Consider the following 18,829-nt stretch of genomic DNA (forward strand, 5'->3'; position numbering starts at 1 on the left):
TAATTTCAGATAAAATTAACAATATTCTCTGATTTTGAGCATTCCCTTGGATCAGGGATGGTAAAAATGGAATTCTGCTTTAATTTCAGATCAAAATTAACAATATTCTCCAATTTTGAGCATTCCATTAGTTCATGGGTGGTAAAAATGGAATTCTGCTTTAATTTTGGCTCAAATTGAACAATATTCCCTGATTTTGAGCATTCCCTTGGATCAGGGATGGTAAAAATGGAATTGTGATTACTTCAGATAAAATTAACAATATTTCCTGATTTCCAGCATTCCCTTGGAATAGGGATGGTAAAAATGAAATTGTGCTTTAATTTCAGATCAGATTTAACAATATTCCCTGATTTCAAGCATTTTCTTAGATCAGGAGTGGTAGAAGTGGAATTGTGCTTTAATTTCAGATCAAAATTAATAATATTCCTCAATTTTGAGCATTCCCTCAGATCAGGGATGGTAAAAATGAAATTGTGCTTTAATTTCAGAACAGATTTAACAATATTCCCTAATTTTGAGAATTCCCTCAAGTTAAGGGTGGTAAAAGTGGAATTGTGCTTTAATTTCAGATCAAAATTAATAATATTCCTCAATTTAGAGCATTCCCTTGAATCAGGGATGGTAAAAATTGAATTCTGCTTTAATTTTGGCTCAAATTGAACAATATTCCCTGATTTTGAACATTCCTTTGGATTAGGGATGGCAAAAATGAAATTGTGCTTTAATTTCAGATCAGATTTAACAATATTCCCTAATTTCAAACATTTTCTTAGATCAGGAGTGGTAGAAGTGGAATTGTGCTTTAATTTCAGATAAAATTAACAATATTCTCTGATTTTGAGCATTCCCTTGGATCAGGGATGGTAAAAATGGAATTATGCTTTAATTTTGGCTGAAATTGAACAATATTCCCTAATTTTGATCATTCCCTTGGATTAAGGGTGGTAAAAATGGAATTGTGCTTTAATTTCAGATCAAAATTAATAATATTCCCTAATTTTGAGCATTCCCTCAGATCAGGGAGGGCTGTGGAAATGGAACAGGCCAAGCCTTTTTCTGTAGGGAAAAACCCAAATTATTCCCTGAAACAGAGAGCAGTGACACAGAGATTGGAATTAAACCTCCCAATCATCCCCTTCTCTCATTTTCTTGCTTTTTTTTTTTTCTTTTCTTTCCAATTTTTTTCCCTCAGCAAGAAGATGACAGAGTCTTGAAGTTGGTCCAGAAGAAATTCTGTGCCAGTGGGCCCTACACAGGTAAGAGGTGGGCACAGAACCACCAAATATCCAAAATTTTTAAGGGATATTTTTGATTTTTGTTGCTTTTTTTTTATTCCCAAATAGCAATTTTGACCTGGATAAAGGTGGGAAAAGCTGAGGAAATCCAAGATTGGGTCTCTCCCACTCATGGTTTCCATATCCTGCCAATCCTTGGCTCAAAATTCCATCAGAAAAATCAATTTTTGGGTCAGAGCCCACTGAAAGGTTTATAAAGCTGCTGCTTTATAAATATATGAAATAAATGAAATAAATGAAATAAATGAAATAAAAACACCTCAGGAGGAGCCACTGCTGATTCCCAGCACTCACTCTCCATACTTACCAAAATTAAAATGTTTGCCTTGAAAGTTGAATTAAAGATTTTGGGGGTTTTAACTCTAAAATTGTTATTTTCCCTCAGATTTTTTTATTCTAAAACTCTCATTTTCCCTCAGATTTTTTATTCTAAAACTCTCATTTTCCCTCAGATTTTTCACCTCTAAAACTGTCATTTTCCTTCTGACTTTTATCTCTAAAACTCTCATTTTCCCTCAGATTTTCACCTATAAAACTGACATTTTCTCTCAGGCTTTTACCTCTAAAACTGACATTTTTCCTTCAGATTTTTCAGTTTAAACCTTACATTTCTCTCAAATTTTTACTTCTAAACCTGACATTTCACATTTGGACCTTCAGATTTGGGTCTTTATTTCCAATTCCGCTTTCAGTGCTGACCCTGCAGCTGGGACCAGTTTGAGCTCATTTTAACCCATTTTTTCCCATTTTTTTCCCATTTTTTCCCTTTTTTTTTCCTTTTCTCCAATTTTTTTCCTTTTTTTTCCATTTTTCCCTCTTTTCCAGGAGAGGATTTCCCCATGTGGATGGTGCCCATCAGTATTTGCATAAATGAGGATCCCAGCTGTGCCAAAATGCAGATTTTGATGGACAAACCCCAGCTCTAAAACTGACATTTTTCTTTCAGATTTTTCAGTTTAAACCTTACATTTCTCTCAAATTTTTACTTCTAAACCTGACATTTCACATTTGGACCTTCAAATTTGGGTCTTTATTTCCAAATTAATTTTCAGTACTGACCCTGCAGCTGGGACCAGTTTGAGCTCATTTTAACCCATTTTTTTCCCCTTTTTTTCCCATTTTTTCCCATTTTAATAATTTTTTTTCCCATTTTTCCCTCTTTTCCAGGAGAGGATTTCCCCATGTGGATGGTGCCCATCAGTATTTGCACCAGTGAGGATCCCAGCTGTGCCAAAATGCAGATTTTGATGGACAAACCTGAGCTCACCGTGGTGTTGAAGGACACCAAACCAGAGCAGTGGGTCAAGGTGAGTCCTGAAAATTTCATTTTTCTCTTCCCTTTTTTATTTCCCTTTCTCTTTGGAATTTGGGGTTTCCCTCCTGTGCTGCTGAGGAGTTTTGCTTCCAACTCCTCCCCTTTTTTTCCCTGTTTTTCTACAATATCAACTAGAATTTTTTGGGAATTAAGCCTGAAAAACCTGAAATAAATCAGGATTTAAGTTAAGATGTGGTGGCTTTTTTAGTCATTGTTATAATTATTATTCTTAATATTTTATTATCTCTTTATCATTATAATAATTATAATTATTGCAATGATTATATATTTTGCACCATGTATTAAATCTATTATCTCTTACTAGAATATATTTATATTTAAATTCCTATCTATATGTGTGTCTATACATTATATTTTTATTTTATATAAATATATTACAAATATACCATATATTCATAATTTTAAAATTATAATTTATATATTTATAAATATATAATAATTATAATTATTAAAATCATATACTTTACACCATGTAATAAATCTATTATCTCTTACTAGAATATATTTATATTTAAATTCCTATCTGTATATGTATATATATTATATTATTTTTATTTGATATAAATATATTATAAATATACTACCTATCTATAAATTTTAATTATAATTTGTATATTTATAGAAGAATATAATAATTATAATTATTACAATTATTATTTACTTTACACCATGTATTAAATCTATTATCTCTTACTAGAATATATTTATATTTAAATTCCTATCTATATGTGTGTCTATACATTATATTATTTTTATTTAATATAAATAGATTTGTAATATAAATATTCTATAGAATTTTAAAATTATGATTTGTGTATTTATAGAATGTATATTATATATTTTAATATCTTGCTTTTCTATTTATAGTTCTTCCACATATGCTTTTTTACATAAATATTATATAGTTATATTTTAGATAAATATGTGTAACTATAAAGATAATTTTTAAATATATAACAATATAATATCTTTTAGAGATATATATGTAGATACAAAGATATTTTAGATAAATGTGACTAACTATAAAGATAAATTTTAGATAAATAAGTCCAATTACAAAGGTGTGTTTTAGTTAAATATTTATACATACAAAGGCATATTTTAGACACACATTTTGTACAGCTATTTATATAGATAATTGTAAAAAAAAATATATATATATAAAATATATATAGGTATAGATTATATTCTATATAAATTCATATTATGAAAAATGACATTTTAATTCAATACAGAAACATAAAATAAATTTTTATTAAATATAGATAAATCTAGAAGATATTTTGGATAGAAATACATATAAAATATTGCATTTTTTGCTTCTAACTTACAAAATTAAATATGTATAAATACAAAGGCATGTTTTATACAACTCTATATAAATATAAATGACATTCTCTATAATTCTGTATAACAAAAATCGGCATTTTTATTCAATATATAAACACGAAATAAATGCTATTTAAACTCAGATAAATTAGAAGATATTTTAGATAAAATAAATATAAAATATTGCATTTTTTTCTTCTAACTTAAAAATTAAATATGTATCAATATAAAGGCATATTTTAATACAACTCTATATAGATATAAATGACATTTTCTTTAATTCTGTATAACAAAAATCGACATTTAAATTCAATATATAAACACGAAATAAATGCTATTTAAACACAGATAAATCTAGAAGGTATTTTAGATAAAATAAACATGAAATATTTCATTTTGTGCCCCTTGGTGCTGTGTCTGTGCTGCAGCTGAACCTGGGCACGGTGGGGTTCTACCGCACCCAGTACAGCCCGGCCATGCTCGAGAGCCTCATCCCGGCCATCAAGGACCTGTCCCTGCCCCCCGTGGACAGGCTGGGGCTGCAGAACGACCTCTTCTCCCTGGTGAGCCCTGGGGGGAGGGAAATATCCTGGGATAGAGGAAATCCCTTGGGATTGGGGTAAAATCCTCGGGGTTGGGGGGAAATATCCTGGGGTTGGGGTAAAATCCACTGGGATTGGGGTAAAATCCTCTGGGGTTGGGGGAAATATCCTGAGATAGAGGAAATCCCTTGGGATTGGGGTAAAATCCTCTGTGGTTGTGGGAAATATCCTGGGATAGAGAAAATCCCTTAGGATTGGGGTAAAATCCCCTGGGGTTGGGGGAAATATCCTGGGATAGAGGAAATCCCTTAGGATTGGGGTAAAATCCTCTGGGGTTGGGAGGAAATATCCTGGGATAGAGGAAATCCCTTGGGATTGGGGTAAAATCCTCTGGGGTTGGGGGAAATATCCTGGGATAGAGAAAATCCCTTAGGATTGGGGTAAAATCCTCTGGGGTTGGGGGAAATATCCTGGGATAGAGGAAATCCCTTAGGATTGGGGTAAAATCCTCTGGGGTTGGGAGGAAATATCCTGGGATAGAGGAAATCCCTTGGGATTGGGGTAAAATCCTCTGGGCTTGGGGGAAATATCCTGGGATAGAGAAAATCCCTTGGGATTGGGGTAAAATCCTCTGGGGTTGGGGGGAAATATCCTGGGATAGACAAAATCCCTTGGGATTGGGGTAAAATCCCCTGGGGTTGGGGGGAAATATCCTGGAATAGAGAAAATCCCTTGGGATTGGGGTAAAATCCTCTGGGGTTGGGAGGAAATATCCTGGGATAGAGAAAATCCACTGGGATTGGGGTAAAATCCACTGGGATTGGGGTAAAATATCCTGGGGTTGGGAGAAATATCCTGGGGTTGGGGGAAATATCCTGGGGCTGAGGGGAAATACTCTGGGGTTGGGGTAAAATGCTCTGGGGTTGGGGGGAAATATCCTGGGATTGGGTAAAATGCCCTGGGATTAGGAAAGATACCCCAGGATAGAGAAAATATCCTGAGACTGGGATAAAATCCTCTGGAATTGGGGTAAAATACCCTGGGATAGAGAAAATCCTCTGGGGTTGGGGTAAAATCTGCTGGGATTTTACCAGGAGTTTTGGGAATTTTACTGGAACTGGGGAAAAATACTCTGGGATTGGGGTAAAATCATCTGAAATAGAGAAAATCCTCTGGGACTAGGGTAAAAACCCTGGGATAGTGAAAATCCTCTGGAATTAGGGTAAACTCCCCTGGGATTGGGGCAAAAATTGATGAGCTATTAAAAATGGGTTTAATCCTTGTATTTTCCTAATTATGAATAAAATAGCCTGATGAGCCATTAAAAAATGGGCTTAATCCCTGTATTTTCCTAATTATGAATAAAAAAACCTGATAAACTATAAAATTGGGATTAATCTCTATATCTTCCTAATAATCAATAAAATAACCAGATAAACAATTAAAAAATGAGATTAAATCTTTTTTTCTCTCTTTCCCAGGCCCGAGCTGGAATCATCAGCACAGTGGAAGTGCTGAAAGTGATGGAAGCTTTTGTGAATGAGCCCAACTACACAGTGTGGAGTGACCTGAGCTGCAACCTGGGCATCCTGGGCACGCTCCTGTCCCACACAGATTTCTATGAGGACATCCAGGCCTTTGTCAGAGATGTCTTCTCCCCCATTGGGGAGAGGCTGGGCTGGGACCCCAAACCTGGAGAGGGTAGGAGCCTCCTACTGGGCTCTGCAGGGCTGTGGGGTGAGGGAATCAGCTGGGGTTTGGGGGAAAATTGATGGGAAATTCAGCTGTGGGGGTGGGAATTGTTGAGGTGGATGAATGGGGTTTGGGGGGAAAAATTGCTGGGAAATTCAGTTCTGGATTTGGGAATCTGGAGTGTCAATAAATTATCAGGGATTCAGCTGGGAGATTCAGCTGTGGGGTTGGGAATAAATCATCAGGGATTTGGGGGAAATTCAGTTATGGGTTTAGGAATCTTGGGGATGAATGAATCAGCTGGGGTTTGGGGGGAGAATTGATGGGAGATTCAGTTCTAGGGTTGAGAATCTGGAGTGTCAATAAATCAAGGATTTGGGGGAAATCTTCTGGGAAATCCAAGTGGATTTGGGAATCTGGAGTGTCAGTAAATCATCAGGGATTTGGGGAGAAAATGGATGGGAAATTCAGCTGTGGGATCGGGAATCTTGGGGGTGGATGAATCAAGGATTTAGGGGAAAATTGCTGGGAATTTCAGTTGTGGGGTTGGGAATTTTTGAGGTGGATGAATCGAGTTTGGGGGGAAAAATTGCTGGGAAATTCAGTTCTGGATTTGGGAATCTGGAGTGTCAATAAATTATCAGGGATTTGGGGGGCAAATTTGCTGGGAAATTCAGCTGTGGGGTTGGGAATAAGGCATCAGGTATTTGGGGAAAACTGAGGAAAATCCAGTTCTGGGGCTGGGAATCTGGAGTATCAGTAAATCAACGATTTGGGGAAAAGTGGAGAAAGAAGGGAGGAAACAAGGCTGAAAGAGGCAATAATCCCATTTTCCCCTTTTTTCTCACTCCTAGGCCACCTTAATGCCCTGTTGAGGGGTTTAGTTTTGGGCAAACTGGGGAAATCTCCCAAATAATCCCATTTTCCCCTTTTTTCTCACTCCTAGGCCACCTTACTGCCCTCCTGAGGGGTTTGGTTATGGGAAAAGTGGGAAAATCTCCCAAATAATCCCATTTTTCCATTCTTTCTCTCTCCTAGGCCACCTAGATGCCCTCCTGAGGGGTCTGGTTTTGGGCAAGCTGGGCAAGGCCGGGCACAAGGCGACACTGGAGGAGGCGCGGCGCCGCTTCAAGGAGCACGTGGAGGGGAAGCAGCTCCTGTCTGCTGACCTGAGGAGCCCTGTAGGTCCTGGGGGGCTTTTGGGCACCCCAAAATCTGCCCCCACCCCCTTGGCAGGCTGTCCTGGTTTGCAGGACAGGTGTCTGCCAATAAAGGCAGAAGCTTCTCTTTGAAATGGAGAATGTAAACCCCCTCCCTCCAAATTATTATTATAATTTTGAAATGAAGGGGCTCTCAGGCAATGATATGGGAATTAGATATAGCAGTTCTTTACCAGGAAAATTAAAATAGAAATGCAGTATTCCAAAGAACAATCCCAAACCCTGCCAGAGTCAGAATCCAAGCTGACACCCGTCAGTCAGTCAGGGTGTTGGTACAGTCCCATTCAATGGTGGCTGCATCCTCCTGCAGGGGCAGATGTGGTTCAGCTGGAGCAGTGCTCCTGGAGAAGGTGCAGTTTCCTCTGAAGCTCCAGGGATGATGTGGAAAGCTCTGGTTTTCCTCTGGAATCCAGTGGGAAGATGAAACTTGCTGTCCCAAATCTCAGATTTTATCTGGGTAGGAAATGTTTGGCTCCTCCCCTGGGTGGAGCATCTCCCAGTGGGATGATGGAATTTTATCAGTCATGCACTGGGACTCACTGGCCATGAACAGGAGATATCTCCTGGAGGGAGGATGGGCTGTGGAAATTATAAAGATGATTGCCCAGCTGGTTTTTAACACCTGGCCCATTAATAGGAGATATCCCCACAGAGATAAGGGTCACTGCTCACCTGGTTTCAACAGATGGTGATAGAATCCACATTTCTGGCCACATCAACCCAACACAGAGGTGTATTCCAAAGGGTAGGGAAGGAGATGGGAGAAGGGTGGGAGATGAGACCAGTCTAGTATGGGGAAAGTCATCTGTCATTTTGTTGTTTTTTTTCTTTTCCAATTTTGGAATTGAGAAAATTTTCCTGAAATTGAGTTGAAGCATCTCGGCTGTGAAAAGTTAAAATTCAGGATGTAGCAGTGCTGGTGCTTTCAGATTCATTTTATTGGGATAGAAATAATTTTCCTCCACCATGTTCAGAAAGCTGCCATAGAATAACTCAGTCAGAAATCAAAACCAAAAAAAAGTTCAGTGAATTTTCAGGCAGAAAATTCCAAGGTAATTCTGTACAAACTGCTGCATTTCCCAAAGTGTGATGGGTTTTTATTTTGGAGTTAATTTCCTCTTTTTCTCCCAGGTCTATGTGACTGTGCTGAAGCACGGGGACAGCTCCACTCTGGACACCATGCTCAAGGTGGGTGCTCACTCTCCAAAATCTCACATTTCCCCCTAAAAATCCCTCTAGGCTGGGACTTATCCACAACCAGCCCCAAATCCTGGGTCATGATGTGAAATTCCCTGTCCTGCTTGAAATTTCTATAAACTTTTGAAAAACAGTTTGTTCCTGGGATGAGGAATCATTGTGGGATTTATCCACATCCAGCCCCAATTCCAAGCTGTGGTGTGAAATTCTCTTGGGAATTTCTCCCTGTCCTGCTTGGTCTTTCTATAAAATGAGTTTATTTCAGGGCTGAGAAATCATTGGTGGGATTTATCCACAGCCAGTTCCAATCCTGGGTCATGGTGTGAAATTCCTTTGATAATTTCTCCCTGTCCTGCTTCACCTTTCTATAACCTGATGAAAATCAGTTTATTTTTAACATTCATACCAATACTTCAATATTAATAATTCAATATTAATATTACTAACTTAATATCAATAATTTAATAACTATAATTTAATATTGATAATTTAATATTAATATTTTAATCATTTATTCCTGATACCATTCTTTGGGATGAGCCCATGCTGGGATTAAGGGAGCCACAAGCGAGGCTAATTGATCCCTGATTAGAGTTGATGATTAATCAGCAGCTCTGACATGCCCAGAGGGCTCATTAGGTGTGGACTGATCATGAATTAATGAAGATTTGGGTTGTTTCCCTGCAGCTGCACAAGCAGGCTGACATGCAGGAGGAGAAGAACCGCATCGAGCGCGTCCTCGGCGCCATCGCCCAGCCTGAGCTGATCCAAAAAGTTCTCACCTTTGCACTTTCAGTGAGTTCAGAGCTGGGAAATCTGGGATATTCCTCAAAATTCAGGATATTCCTGGGAAATCTGGGATATTCCCGAGGGAATTTGCCCTGGGAGAGCTCTGGGGGATGGCCAGAGACTGCAGGAATTCTTTTCTTGGGTCAGGTTTAGGTGTCAGCTTCAGATTTCTGCAGGATTCCAAATTGAGAAAAGTCTGAGAGAGGTGGAACTGAGTGAAGAAAAGTCTTGAGTGAGATGGGTTCAAATAAAGAGAAATTTGGCTGAGATGGGTCCAAATTAAAAAAAGTTTGACTGAGATGTTCCAAGTTAAGAAAAATCTGAGAGGTTTGGTTCCAAATGCAGAAAAATTTGGCTGAGATGGTTCCAAAATTTAAAAAATTTAGCTGAGATTAATTCAAATTAAGTAAAAATTTGGCTGAGATGGTTCCAAATTTTAAAAAATTTAACTGAGATGGTTCCACATTAATTAAAAACTAGACTGAGATCGTTCCAAATTAAAAATTTGGCTGAGATGGGTCCAAATTAAGAAAACTCTTGAGTAAGCTGGGTCCAAATTCAGACAAATCTGAGAGAGTTGGTTCCAGATGAACAAAAATTGGACGAAATTTCTTCCAGATCAACACAAATCTGAGAGAGTTAGTTCCAAATTCAGAAAAATCTGAGAGATTTGGTTCCAAATTAACAAAAATCTGAGTGGGCTGGATCTAAATCAATAAAAATCTGAACAAGTTGGCTCCAAATTAAGATTATTTTTTTTGTGAGTATAACCTGAGGATAACTCAGAGATTTACTTTTCCTTCCATCTTTGAGTTGTACATTAAATTTCTGGGTAAAAAAAAAATTGCTTTAATTGACAGATTGGGTGTAGAAATACCTAAAATCTCAACCCAGGGTGCTGGAATTGTTGGAAAAATGTGGAATTTGGATCATTTTTCCCTCCCCAGGAAGAGGTACGTCCCCAGGACACGGTGTCAGTGATTGGAGGAGTGGCTGGAGGCAGCAAACAGGGCAGGAAAGCTGCTTGGAAATTCGTCAGGGACAACTGGGAGGAGCTTTATAATCGATACCAAGGTGGATTTTTAATATCCAGATTAATTAAGGTAATAAAAGGCCCTGAGGAAAAGCCCTTCCCTCACAGCTGGGGTTGGAAATGTTGAGTTTCACTTTTAATTTTTTGGGTTTTTTCCTCCCCCTTCAGCTCACAGTGGATGGATTTGCAAATGATAAAATGGCTGCAGAAGTGAAGGTAAGGAGCTTTAATTAAAGATTAATTAATTATTAATTAGTCACTGATAAACTTGGGCTGGAAGAGTCAAATCCTGTTGGATTTTGTTGTTCTGTCCCCAGACTGCCCCTCTTTCATTTACTAACCAGCATTTTGGAAGTAATTTGGAATTTCCACTGATTTCTGCTTCTTTCATTTCAACTTTGATAAAATCCAGCAGAGTTTGGCATCAGCTTTGAGCCTCCCCAAAAAAGAAAACTTTTAAATATTCAGAATGACTCCAGCTTCCATCACTGGTAGAGCTCTGAGAGTGGCTGTGGGCTTCATTATTTATTATTTCCCCACATTTGTTCCAAGAAAAAAAAACTTGGAATCCTGGAAAAAGAAACTTTAAAATAGGGCTGTTAATTTGTTAACTAGCACTTTCCTGTCAGAAAAACATTTAAAAGGAATTTTTATTCCAAAGTTCAGCTGAGCCCTGAGCTGGCTCTGTCCTTTTTATTATCCTTAGTACAGATTACATGGTTTAACACCTGGCCCATTAACATGAGATATCCCCTGGAGTGAGGATGGGTTGTGGAGAAGATAAAGATGATTGTCACAGCTGGTTTTAAAGATGGCCCATTAACAGGAGATATCCCCACAGAGATAAGGATCACTGCTCACCTGGTGAACTCCGGCCCCATTGACAGGAGATATCTCCTGTAGGAAAGATGGGCTGTGAAAATGATAAAGAAGATTGCCCTACATAGTTTTAAAGGTGAACCATTAACAGGAGATATCTCCCACAGAAATTAAAAATGACTGCCCTACCTATTTTTTAACATATGACCCATTAACAGGAGATATTTCCTGGAGAAAGGATGGGTTGTGGAAATAAAGATGATTGCCCCACCTGGTTTCTAACACCTGGCCCATTAACACGAGATATCTCCTGAAGAAAGGATGGAATATGGAAAAGATAAAGATCACTGCCCCAGCTGGTTTTAGAAGTGACCCATTAACAGGAGATATCCCCACAGAGATAAGGGTCACTGCTTACCTGGTTTAACACCTGGCCCATTAACAGGAGATATCTCCTGGATAAAAGAGGGGTTATGGAAAACATGAAGATGGTTGCCCCACCTGGTTTTAAAGATGGCCCATTAACACCAGATATCTCCCACAAAGATAAAGATGATTGCCCCAGCTGGTTTTTAACAATGGCCCATTAACAAGAGATACCTAATGGATAAAAGATGGGTTGTGGGAATGATGAAGATGACTGCCCTACCTGGTTTTTAAACACAGCCCATTAACAGGAGATATCTCTTGGATAAAGAGGGGTTGTGAAAATGATAAAGATGATTGCCTACCTGGTTTTTACAGGTGGCCCATTAGCAGATAATAGGTGCCATGGAGATAAGGACTCACTGCCCTACCTGGCCCATTAACAGGAGATATCCCCACAGTGATGAGGGTCACAGCTGGTGCTAGAACACACATTTCTGGCCACAACAGCACAGCCCAGACGTGTTCAGACAGTTCCTGTGTTTCAGTGCCATCCCCACAGCCGTCCCTGTCCCCGCAGGCGTTCTTCGAGAGCCACCCGGCGCCGTCGGCGGAGCGCACGGTGCAGCAGTGCTGCGAGAACATCCTGCTGAACGCGGCCTGGCTGCGGCGCGACTCGGACAGCATCGAGCTCTTCCTGCAGCAGCGCCGCGCCGCACAGTGAGCCGGGAGCCCGGGGGAACTGGGGAGCCCGGGGAGCCCTGAGAGCCCCAGGGAACCCTGAGAGCCCCAGGGAACCCTGAGAGCCCCAGGGAAACCGGGGAGCCCCAGGGAGCCCCGGGGAACCCCAGGGAGCCCCAGGCAACGGCGGCCCCAGCACAGCCCCAGGACCAGGGAGGAGCCCCCACTGCCCACCCACACCCAGCATTCTGCCACTTCCACTTGGGTTTTTTCTCCCCACCCTTTTTTTTTTTTTTTTTTTCCTTATTTTTTTGTTTTTCCCCCTTTGTTTTTTTGTTTCCTCTTTTTTTTTGTTTCTTTCCTCTTTTTTTTTGTTTCTTTCCTCTTTTTTTTTTATTTTTTTCCCTTCTTTTTTTGTTTTCCCCCTCTTTTTTTTTTTGTTTCTTTCCTCTTTTTTTGGGTTTTTTCCCTCTTTTTTTTTTACTTTTCCCCCTCTTTTTTTTTGTTTCTTTCCTCTTTTTTTTTGTTTCTTTCTTCTTTTTTTGTTTTCCCCCTCTTTTTTTTTTTTGTTTCTTTCCTCTTTTTTTTGGTTTTTTTCCCTCTTTTTTTTTTTTACTTTTCCCCCTCTGTTTTTTGGTTTCTTTCCTATTTTTTTTTGTTTTTATCCCTTCTTTTTTTTTGTTTTTCCCCCTCTTTTTTTTTTTTTTTGTTTCTTTCCTCTTTTTTATGGTTTTTTTTCCCTTCTTTTTTGTTTTTCCCCCTCTTTTTTTTTTCTTGTTTCTTTCCTCTTTTTTATTTTTTTTTCCCTGTCTTTTTTTGAGTTTTCCCCTGTTTTTTTTTTGTTTCCTTCACTCTTTTTTCGCTTTTTCTCCTCTCTTTTTTTGGTTCTTCCCCCGCCTTTATTTGGTTTGTTTCCCGTTTTCTTTGTTTTTTTCCTCTTTTTTTTTTGTTTTTTTTTCCTCTTTTTGTTTGTTTTTTTCCTCATTTTTTGATTTTTTCCCCCACAATTGTTTTTTATTTCTTCCCCTTACATTCTTTTTTTTTTTTTTTCTTTTTTTTCCCTCTTTTTTCGTTTTTCTCCCTTTATTTTTTCCCCTTTGTTTTTGGGTTTTTCCCCTCCTTCTTTTTGTTTATTTCCCCTTTTTTATTGTTTTATTTTTGTTTATTTCCTCCTTTCCCTCCTCCTCCTCCTCAGCCCCATGGGGATTGGACCGTGAATGTAGAGTTTAACTGGTTCCTGCTCACACTCCAAGAATTTGGAAAAATTCTGTTCTGGAATAAACAACAGCACCAACAACAAATTTATCAGCGATTCTGCAGAAAGAAAGAAAGAGAGAGAGAGAAAAAAAAAACCACAAACAAAAATACAAAAAAAAAAAAAAAAAGAGAGAGAAAAATCTGTAAATATGATAGTAATAAAATAGAGCATAACAAAACTGTGAAACTTCCTCAAGCCTTGTCAGTGGTTAAAATATTTAACACCCCCTTCCTTTCCTGACACTTATTGACAGATGTTCTGGTTTTTACACCTTTTCCCTAAAAAAAAGAGGAAATCAGGGGTTTTTAGGTCAGTCTGAGGCAGGAGTGGGGCCTCAGTTTGTGGAACAGTCACTGGGCCAGGCAGGTGTGGTTGGACAGAATTTTGATTTTGGGGAGATGTCTCTGAACCCCTCCCCACCCCAAGGATAGCAGGGCTCCCCTTTTTCCTTTGTGTTATCTCTCAGCAAAAAAAAAAAAAAAAAAAACTTACAAAAAATTTAAAATCCCACCAAAAAAATCCCCTAGTTCTGTTTTTCTTGGGTTCCCCCTTTTCCCTTTGTGTTACCTCTCAGCAAAAAAAAAAAAAAAAATTAAAAAAATTAAAAATCCTATTTAAAAAAAAAACACAGAACCTCCCAATTCTGTTTCTCTCGGGTTCTCCCTTTTCCCTTTTGTGTTACCTCTCAGTAAAAAAAAAAAAAAAAATTCAAAACTTTAAAATCCCAACAAAAAAAAACCAAACCCAAAGCCCCCCAGTTCTGTTTCTTTGGGTTCCCCCTCCCCTCTCACTGATGTCCTTCATGGATTGTAAAAAAAACTCTCACAGCCACACAAAACCCCCGAGGTTGGATTTAGATTTTTTTTTTTTTGCAGTTTGGATTTTTTGATTTCCCAATTTCCCTCCTGGCCCCTGCTGTTCTTGCCCTGCCCTCCCTTCTCTGTGATTTCCATGGAAAAAATTTGGATTCAGAAGCCTTAAATCAGTGCTGATGATGATGAAGATGATGAAGATGTGCCATCATCCCCTCCCAAAGCAGCTCCTACTAACCAGCCACCCTCTAATCCACAAAGGTTGGAGTTCCAACTTTTTTTTTATTTTTAAATTTTTCCTCCTTTTTTTTTCCCCCCCTTATTTTAACAGGGATTCATATTTGGTGTGGCTTTAACTGTTAATTTTTTTTCTTTTTGGAAGGTCATCAAATTTAACTTTGTCAGATTGCTTCCCCCTCTTGAGACATTTTTGTGGTATTGTTTAAAAAAAAAAAAAGGGTTACCAAAAAAAAAAAAAACAACAAAACACCCACAAAAAAATTTTAAAAAAATCAACAAAAAAAAGTACAAAATAAAGAAAAAAAAAAGATTTAAAAGAGTTGGCGTTAATAAAAATGTCAATGTGAAATTCATGTCCTCACCTTGTGTTCTGTTTGGAGGCTGAAAGGACCAAAAATTGGGTTTAATTTAGAGATTGAAAGGACCCAAAGCTGGGTGTAATTTAGAGCCTTGAAAGACCCAAAATTTGGTTTATTTGAAAGCTGAAAGGACCCAAAATTTGGTTTATCTGGAGCCCAAAAGGACCCAAAATTGGATTTATTTAGAGCCTGAAAGGGCCCAAAATTTGGTTTATTTGGAGACTAAAGGGACCCAAAACTGGGTTTATTTGGAGCCTGAAAAGATACAAAATTTTATTTATTTAAAGCCTTGAAAGACCCAAAGCTGAGTTTGTATGGAGCCCTTATAGACCCAAAGCTGATTTAATTTAGAGCCTGAAAGGACCCAAAACTGGGTTTATTTGAAAACTGAAAATACCCAAAACTGGGTTTATTTGAAAACTGAAAAGACCCAAAATTTGGTTTATCTGGAGCCCAAAAGGACCCAAAATTGGATTTATTTAGAGCCTGAAAGGACCCAAAATTTGGTTTATTTGGAGGGTGAAAGGACCAAAATTTTGTTTATTTAGAGCCTTGAAAGACCCAAAGCTGGGTTTAATTTAGAGCTTGAAAGGACCCAAAATTGGATTTATTTGAAAACTGAAAGGACCCAAAACTGGGTTTATTTGGACCCTGGAAGGTCCCAAAGCTGGGTTTATTTAAAAGCTTAAAGGACCCAAAATTTGGTTTATCTGGAGCCCAAAAGGACCCAAAATTGGATTTATTTAGAGCCTGAAAGGGCCCAAAATTTGGTTTATTTGGAGGATGAAAGGACCCAAAGCTGGATTTATTTGGAGGCTAAAGGGACCCAAAATTTGGTTTATTTGGAGGTTAAAGGGACCCAAAAATGGGTTTATTTAGAACCTTGAAAGACCCAAAATTTGGTTTATTTGGAGGCTGAAAGGACCCAGAGCAGGGCCCAGGTGTCCCTTCCAGGACCCTCCTGTGCCACCAGGGCTGGAGCTCAGGCTCTGTTTAATCTGAATAAAAACCCTCAGACACCCCAGAGCTGCCCAGCACTGGGTTTAGCAGAGAAAAGAAATAAAAAATTTAATAATTAGTCCCAAAATTTATATTAAACAGCACAAAATTGACAGAATAACATTGTGGAATCATTTCCACAGGGTGGGGAAAACGCCCCAGAAATGGGGATTTGGAGGCTCTGAGCTGTTTGCTGTTTGGGAATTGTGCCTGGCTTGGGAATTCTGCATTTCCCTGCTGTCAGCAGCAGCCCTGGGCCAGACTAAGCCACTTCCTTCTGCTCCCTGCACACGGACAAAATGAAAATAACCCCGGGGGGAGCAGGGCTGGGGCTGGGGAGGGACAGAAACAACAACCCAGGAGCTGCCAGAGCAGCTCAGCTCCCAAAAATAGGAAATTCGGGGGTTGTCCTTTGAGGGAAATCTTTATTTTTATTGGCAAAGTGATGCCAGGGAAAAGGGGAAGAAGACCAGGACAGAGATTTTGGGGGTGAGGAAAGGGCTGGGACTGAGAGGAGTTTAATTCCAAATGAAAGGAAATTTGGGATTTTTCCTTTCCTAGGAAATCTTTAAAGGCAAAGTGATGCCAGGGAAAAAAGGAGGATGAGGAGAGAGGAGATTTTGGGGTGAGGAAAGGGCTGGGACTGAGAGGAATTTAATTCCCAAATAAATGAAATTTGGGGTTTGTCCTTTCCATTGGAAATCTTTATTTTTATTGCTGGAGGCAAAGTGATGCCAGGGAAAAAGGGAGGATGAGGAGAGAGGAGATTTTGGGGTGAGGAAAGGGCTGGGACTGAGAGGAATTTAATTCCCAAATAAATGAAATTTGGGGTTTGTCCTTTCCATTGGAAATCTTTATTTTTATTGCTGGAGGCAAAGTGATGCCAGGGAAAAAGGGAGGATGAGGAGAGAGGAGATTTTGGGGTGAGGAAAGGGCTGGGACTGAGAGGAATTTAATTCCCAAATAAATGAAATTTGGGGTTTGTCCTTTCCATTGGAAATCTTTATTTTTATTGCTGGAGGCAAAGTGATGCCAGAGAAAAGGGGAAGAAGACAAGGACAGAGATTCTGGGGGTGAGGAAAGGGCTGGGACTGAGAGGAATTTAATTCCCAATTAAAGGAATTTTGGGGTTTGTCCTTTCCTAGGAAATCTTATTTTTATTGCTGGAGGCAAAGTGGTGCTGGGGAAAAGGGGAAGAGAAGGAGAGAAGAGATTTTGGGGTGAGGAAAGGGCTGAGATGGTGCTCAGGGGGTGATTAATGAGGGAATTGTGATAATTAATCAGAGAATTATGATAATTAACCAGAGAATTGTGGCTGCCACACCCCTGGGAGAGTCCCTGGAGCCCCCCAGGTTGAATATTGCTGAATATTCCCTGTAACCTGGATTATTCTGAGGAATTATGGACATCTCCATAATCCAGAATTTTTAGGGAATGCTGAATATTCCCTGTAACTGATTTTTTAGGGAATGATGGATATGCCCGTAAACTGGATTTTTGGGAAGAATGCTGAATATTCCCTGTAACCCAGAATTTTTAAGGAATGCTGTATATTCCCTGTAACCTGGAATTTTTAGGAAATGCTGGACATCCCCATAACCTGAATTATTTAGGGAATGCTGAATATTCCCTGTAACTGATTTTTTAGGGAATGCTGGATATTCCCTGTAACCTGGAATTTTTAGGAAATGCTGGATATCCCCATAACCTGAATTATTTAGGGAATGCTGAATTTTCCCTCTAACCCAGATTTTTTTAGGGAATGATGAACATCCCCATAACACTGATTTTTTAGGGAATGCCGAATATTCCCTCTGATATTTTAGGGAATGATGGACAACCCCATAACCCGGATTTTTTAGGGAATGCTGAATATTCCCTGTAACTGATTTTTTAGGGAATGCTGAATATTCCCTGTAAGTGATTTTTTATGAAATGCTGGATATTCCCTGTAACCCTGATTTTTTAGGGAATGCTGGATATTCCCTGTAACCCAGATTTTCTTAGGGAATGCCTGCTATTCCCCGGAGCCCTGGGCAGTCCCATTTCCCCAGCAATGAATAAAATCCCCCCTCGGGGCCAGCACGGGCTCTGCTCCGTGAGAATTCCCCCGGGGAAGGGCTGCAGCTGCGGGGAGGCACCAGGGACCTGTCGGGGCAGCTTTTCCTCCCGAATCCAGCCGGGAATTCTCCTGGAATTCAGCCCCAAGGGGGGAAACTCTGGGAGCTGCTGCTCCTGCTCTGCACGCCCTGGGATCTCCTCGCAGCCCTGGAGGAAAGCAGATGTTGGCAGCTGGAATGGGAATCTCGGGGCCAGCTGCTCCCAGGGGTTTCTCTGCAGTGATTTTAGAGTTTCCATTGAAAAACTTCTTCCTTTCAGCTCGTCTCAATCAATTCTCTCCCAGGTTAAAACCATCCTTCCCTCTCCTACCGCAGCCTTCCACAAATCCTGGAATATCCTGAGCTGCAAGGGACCCACAGGGATCATCCAGCCCAGCTCCCATCCCAAAAACACCCCAAAATCCCACCTGGGCATCCCTGGCAGCGCTGCCCCAACATTCCTGCAGCTCTGAGCTTTGGGATCAGGAACTTTCCATGGGGAGCTGCTCCAGTGCCCAAAAACCCTCTGGGGGAAACCCCAAAACCCAACCTAAAAAATCTATCCCAAACTCCTGCAGCTCTGAGCTTTGGGATCAGGAACTTTCCATGGGGAGCTGCTCCAGTGCCCAAAAACCCCAAAACCCGACCCATAATCCAACCCAATAAAATCAACCCATAATATCCAACCCGACAAATCCAACCCCAAAACTCCTTGAGCTCTGAGAGTTTTGGGATCACAACCATTCCATGGGGAGCTGCT

General features: G+C 39.6%; 1 protein-coding gene across 1 annotated transcript in view; it reads left to right on the top strand.

Annotated features, from left to right (window-relative positions):
- NPEPPS (aminopeptidase puromycin sensitive) overlaps nucleotides 1-14,961 on the top strand; it is a 50,829-nt gene extending 35,868 nt beyond the window's left edge. The window contains exons 14-24 of the mRNA XM_056512235.1: nucleotides 1,196-1,259; nucleotides 2,466-2,605; nucleotides 4,392-4,526; nucleotides 5,987-6,206; nucleotides 7,236-7,378; nucleotides 8,549-8,605; nucleotides 9,302-9,409; nucleotides 10,351-10,506; nucleotides 10,605-10,652; nucleotides 12,202-12,341; nucleotides 13,498-14,961. Of these exons, the coding sequence (XP_056368210.1) occupies nucleotides 1,196-1,259; nucleotides 2,466-2,605; nucleotides 4,392-4,526; nucleotides 5,987-6,206; nucleotides 7,236-7,378; nucleotides 8,549-8,605; nucleotides 9,302-9,409; nucleotides 10,351-10,506; nucleotides 10,605-10,652; nucleotides 12,202-12,341; nucleotides 13,498-13,519 (1,233 nt within the window). The 3' untranslated portion in view covers nucleotides 13,520-14,961. The remainder of the gene's footprint in view (nucleotides 1-1,195; nucleotides 1,260-2,465; nucleotides 2,606-4,391; nucleotides 4,527-5,986; nucleotides 6,207-7,235; nucleotides 7,379-8,548; nucleotides 8,606-9,301; nucleotides 9,410-10,350; nucleotides 10,507-10,604; nucleotides 10,653-12,201; nucleotides 12,342-13,497) is intronic.
- The last annotated feature ends 3,868 nt before the right edge of the window (nucleotides 14,962-18,829 follow it).

Source organism: Oenanthe melanoleuca, chromosome 27, assembly GCF_029582105.1.
Source record: "Oenanthe melanoleuca isolate GR-GAL-2019-014 chromosome 27, OMel1.0, whole genome shotgun sequence".
In the NCBI taxonomy this organism is placed as follows: Eukaryota; Metazoa; Chordata; class Aves; order Passeriformes; family Muscicapidae; genus Oenanthe; species Oenanthe melanoleuca.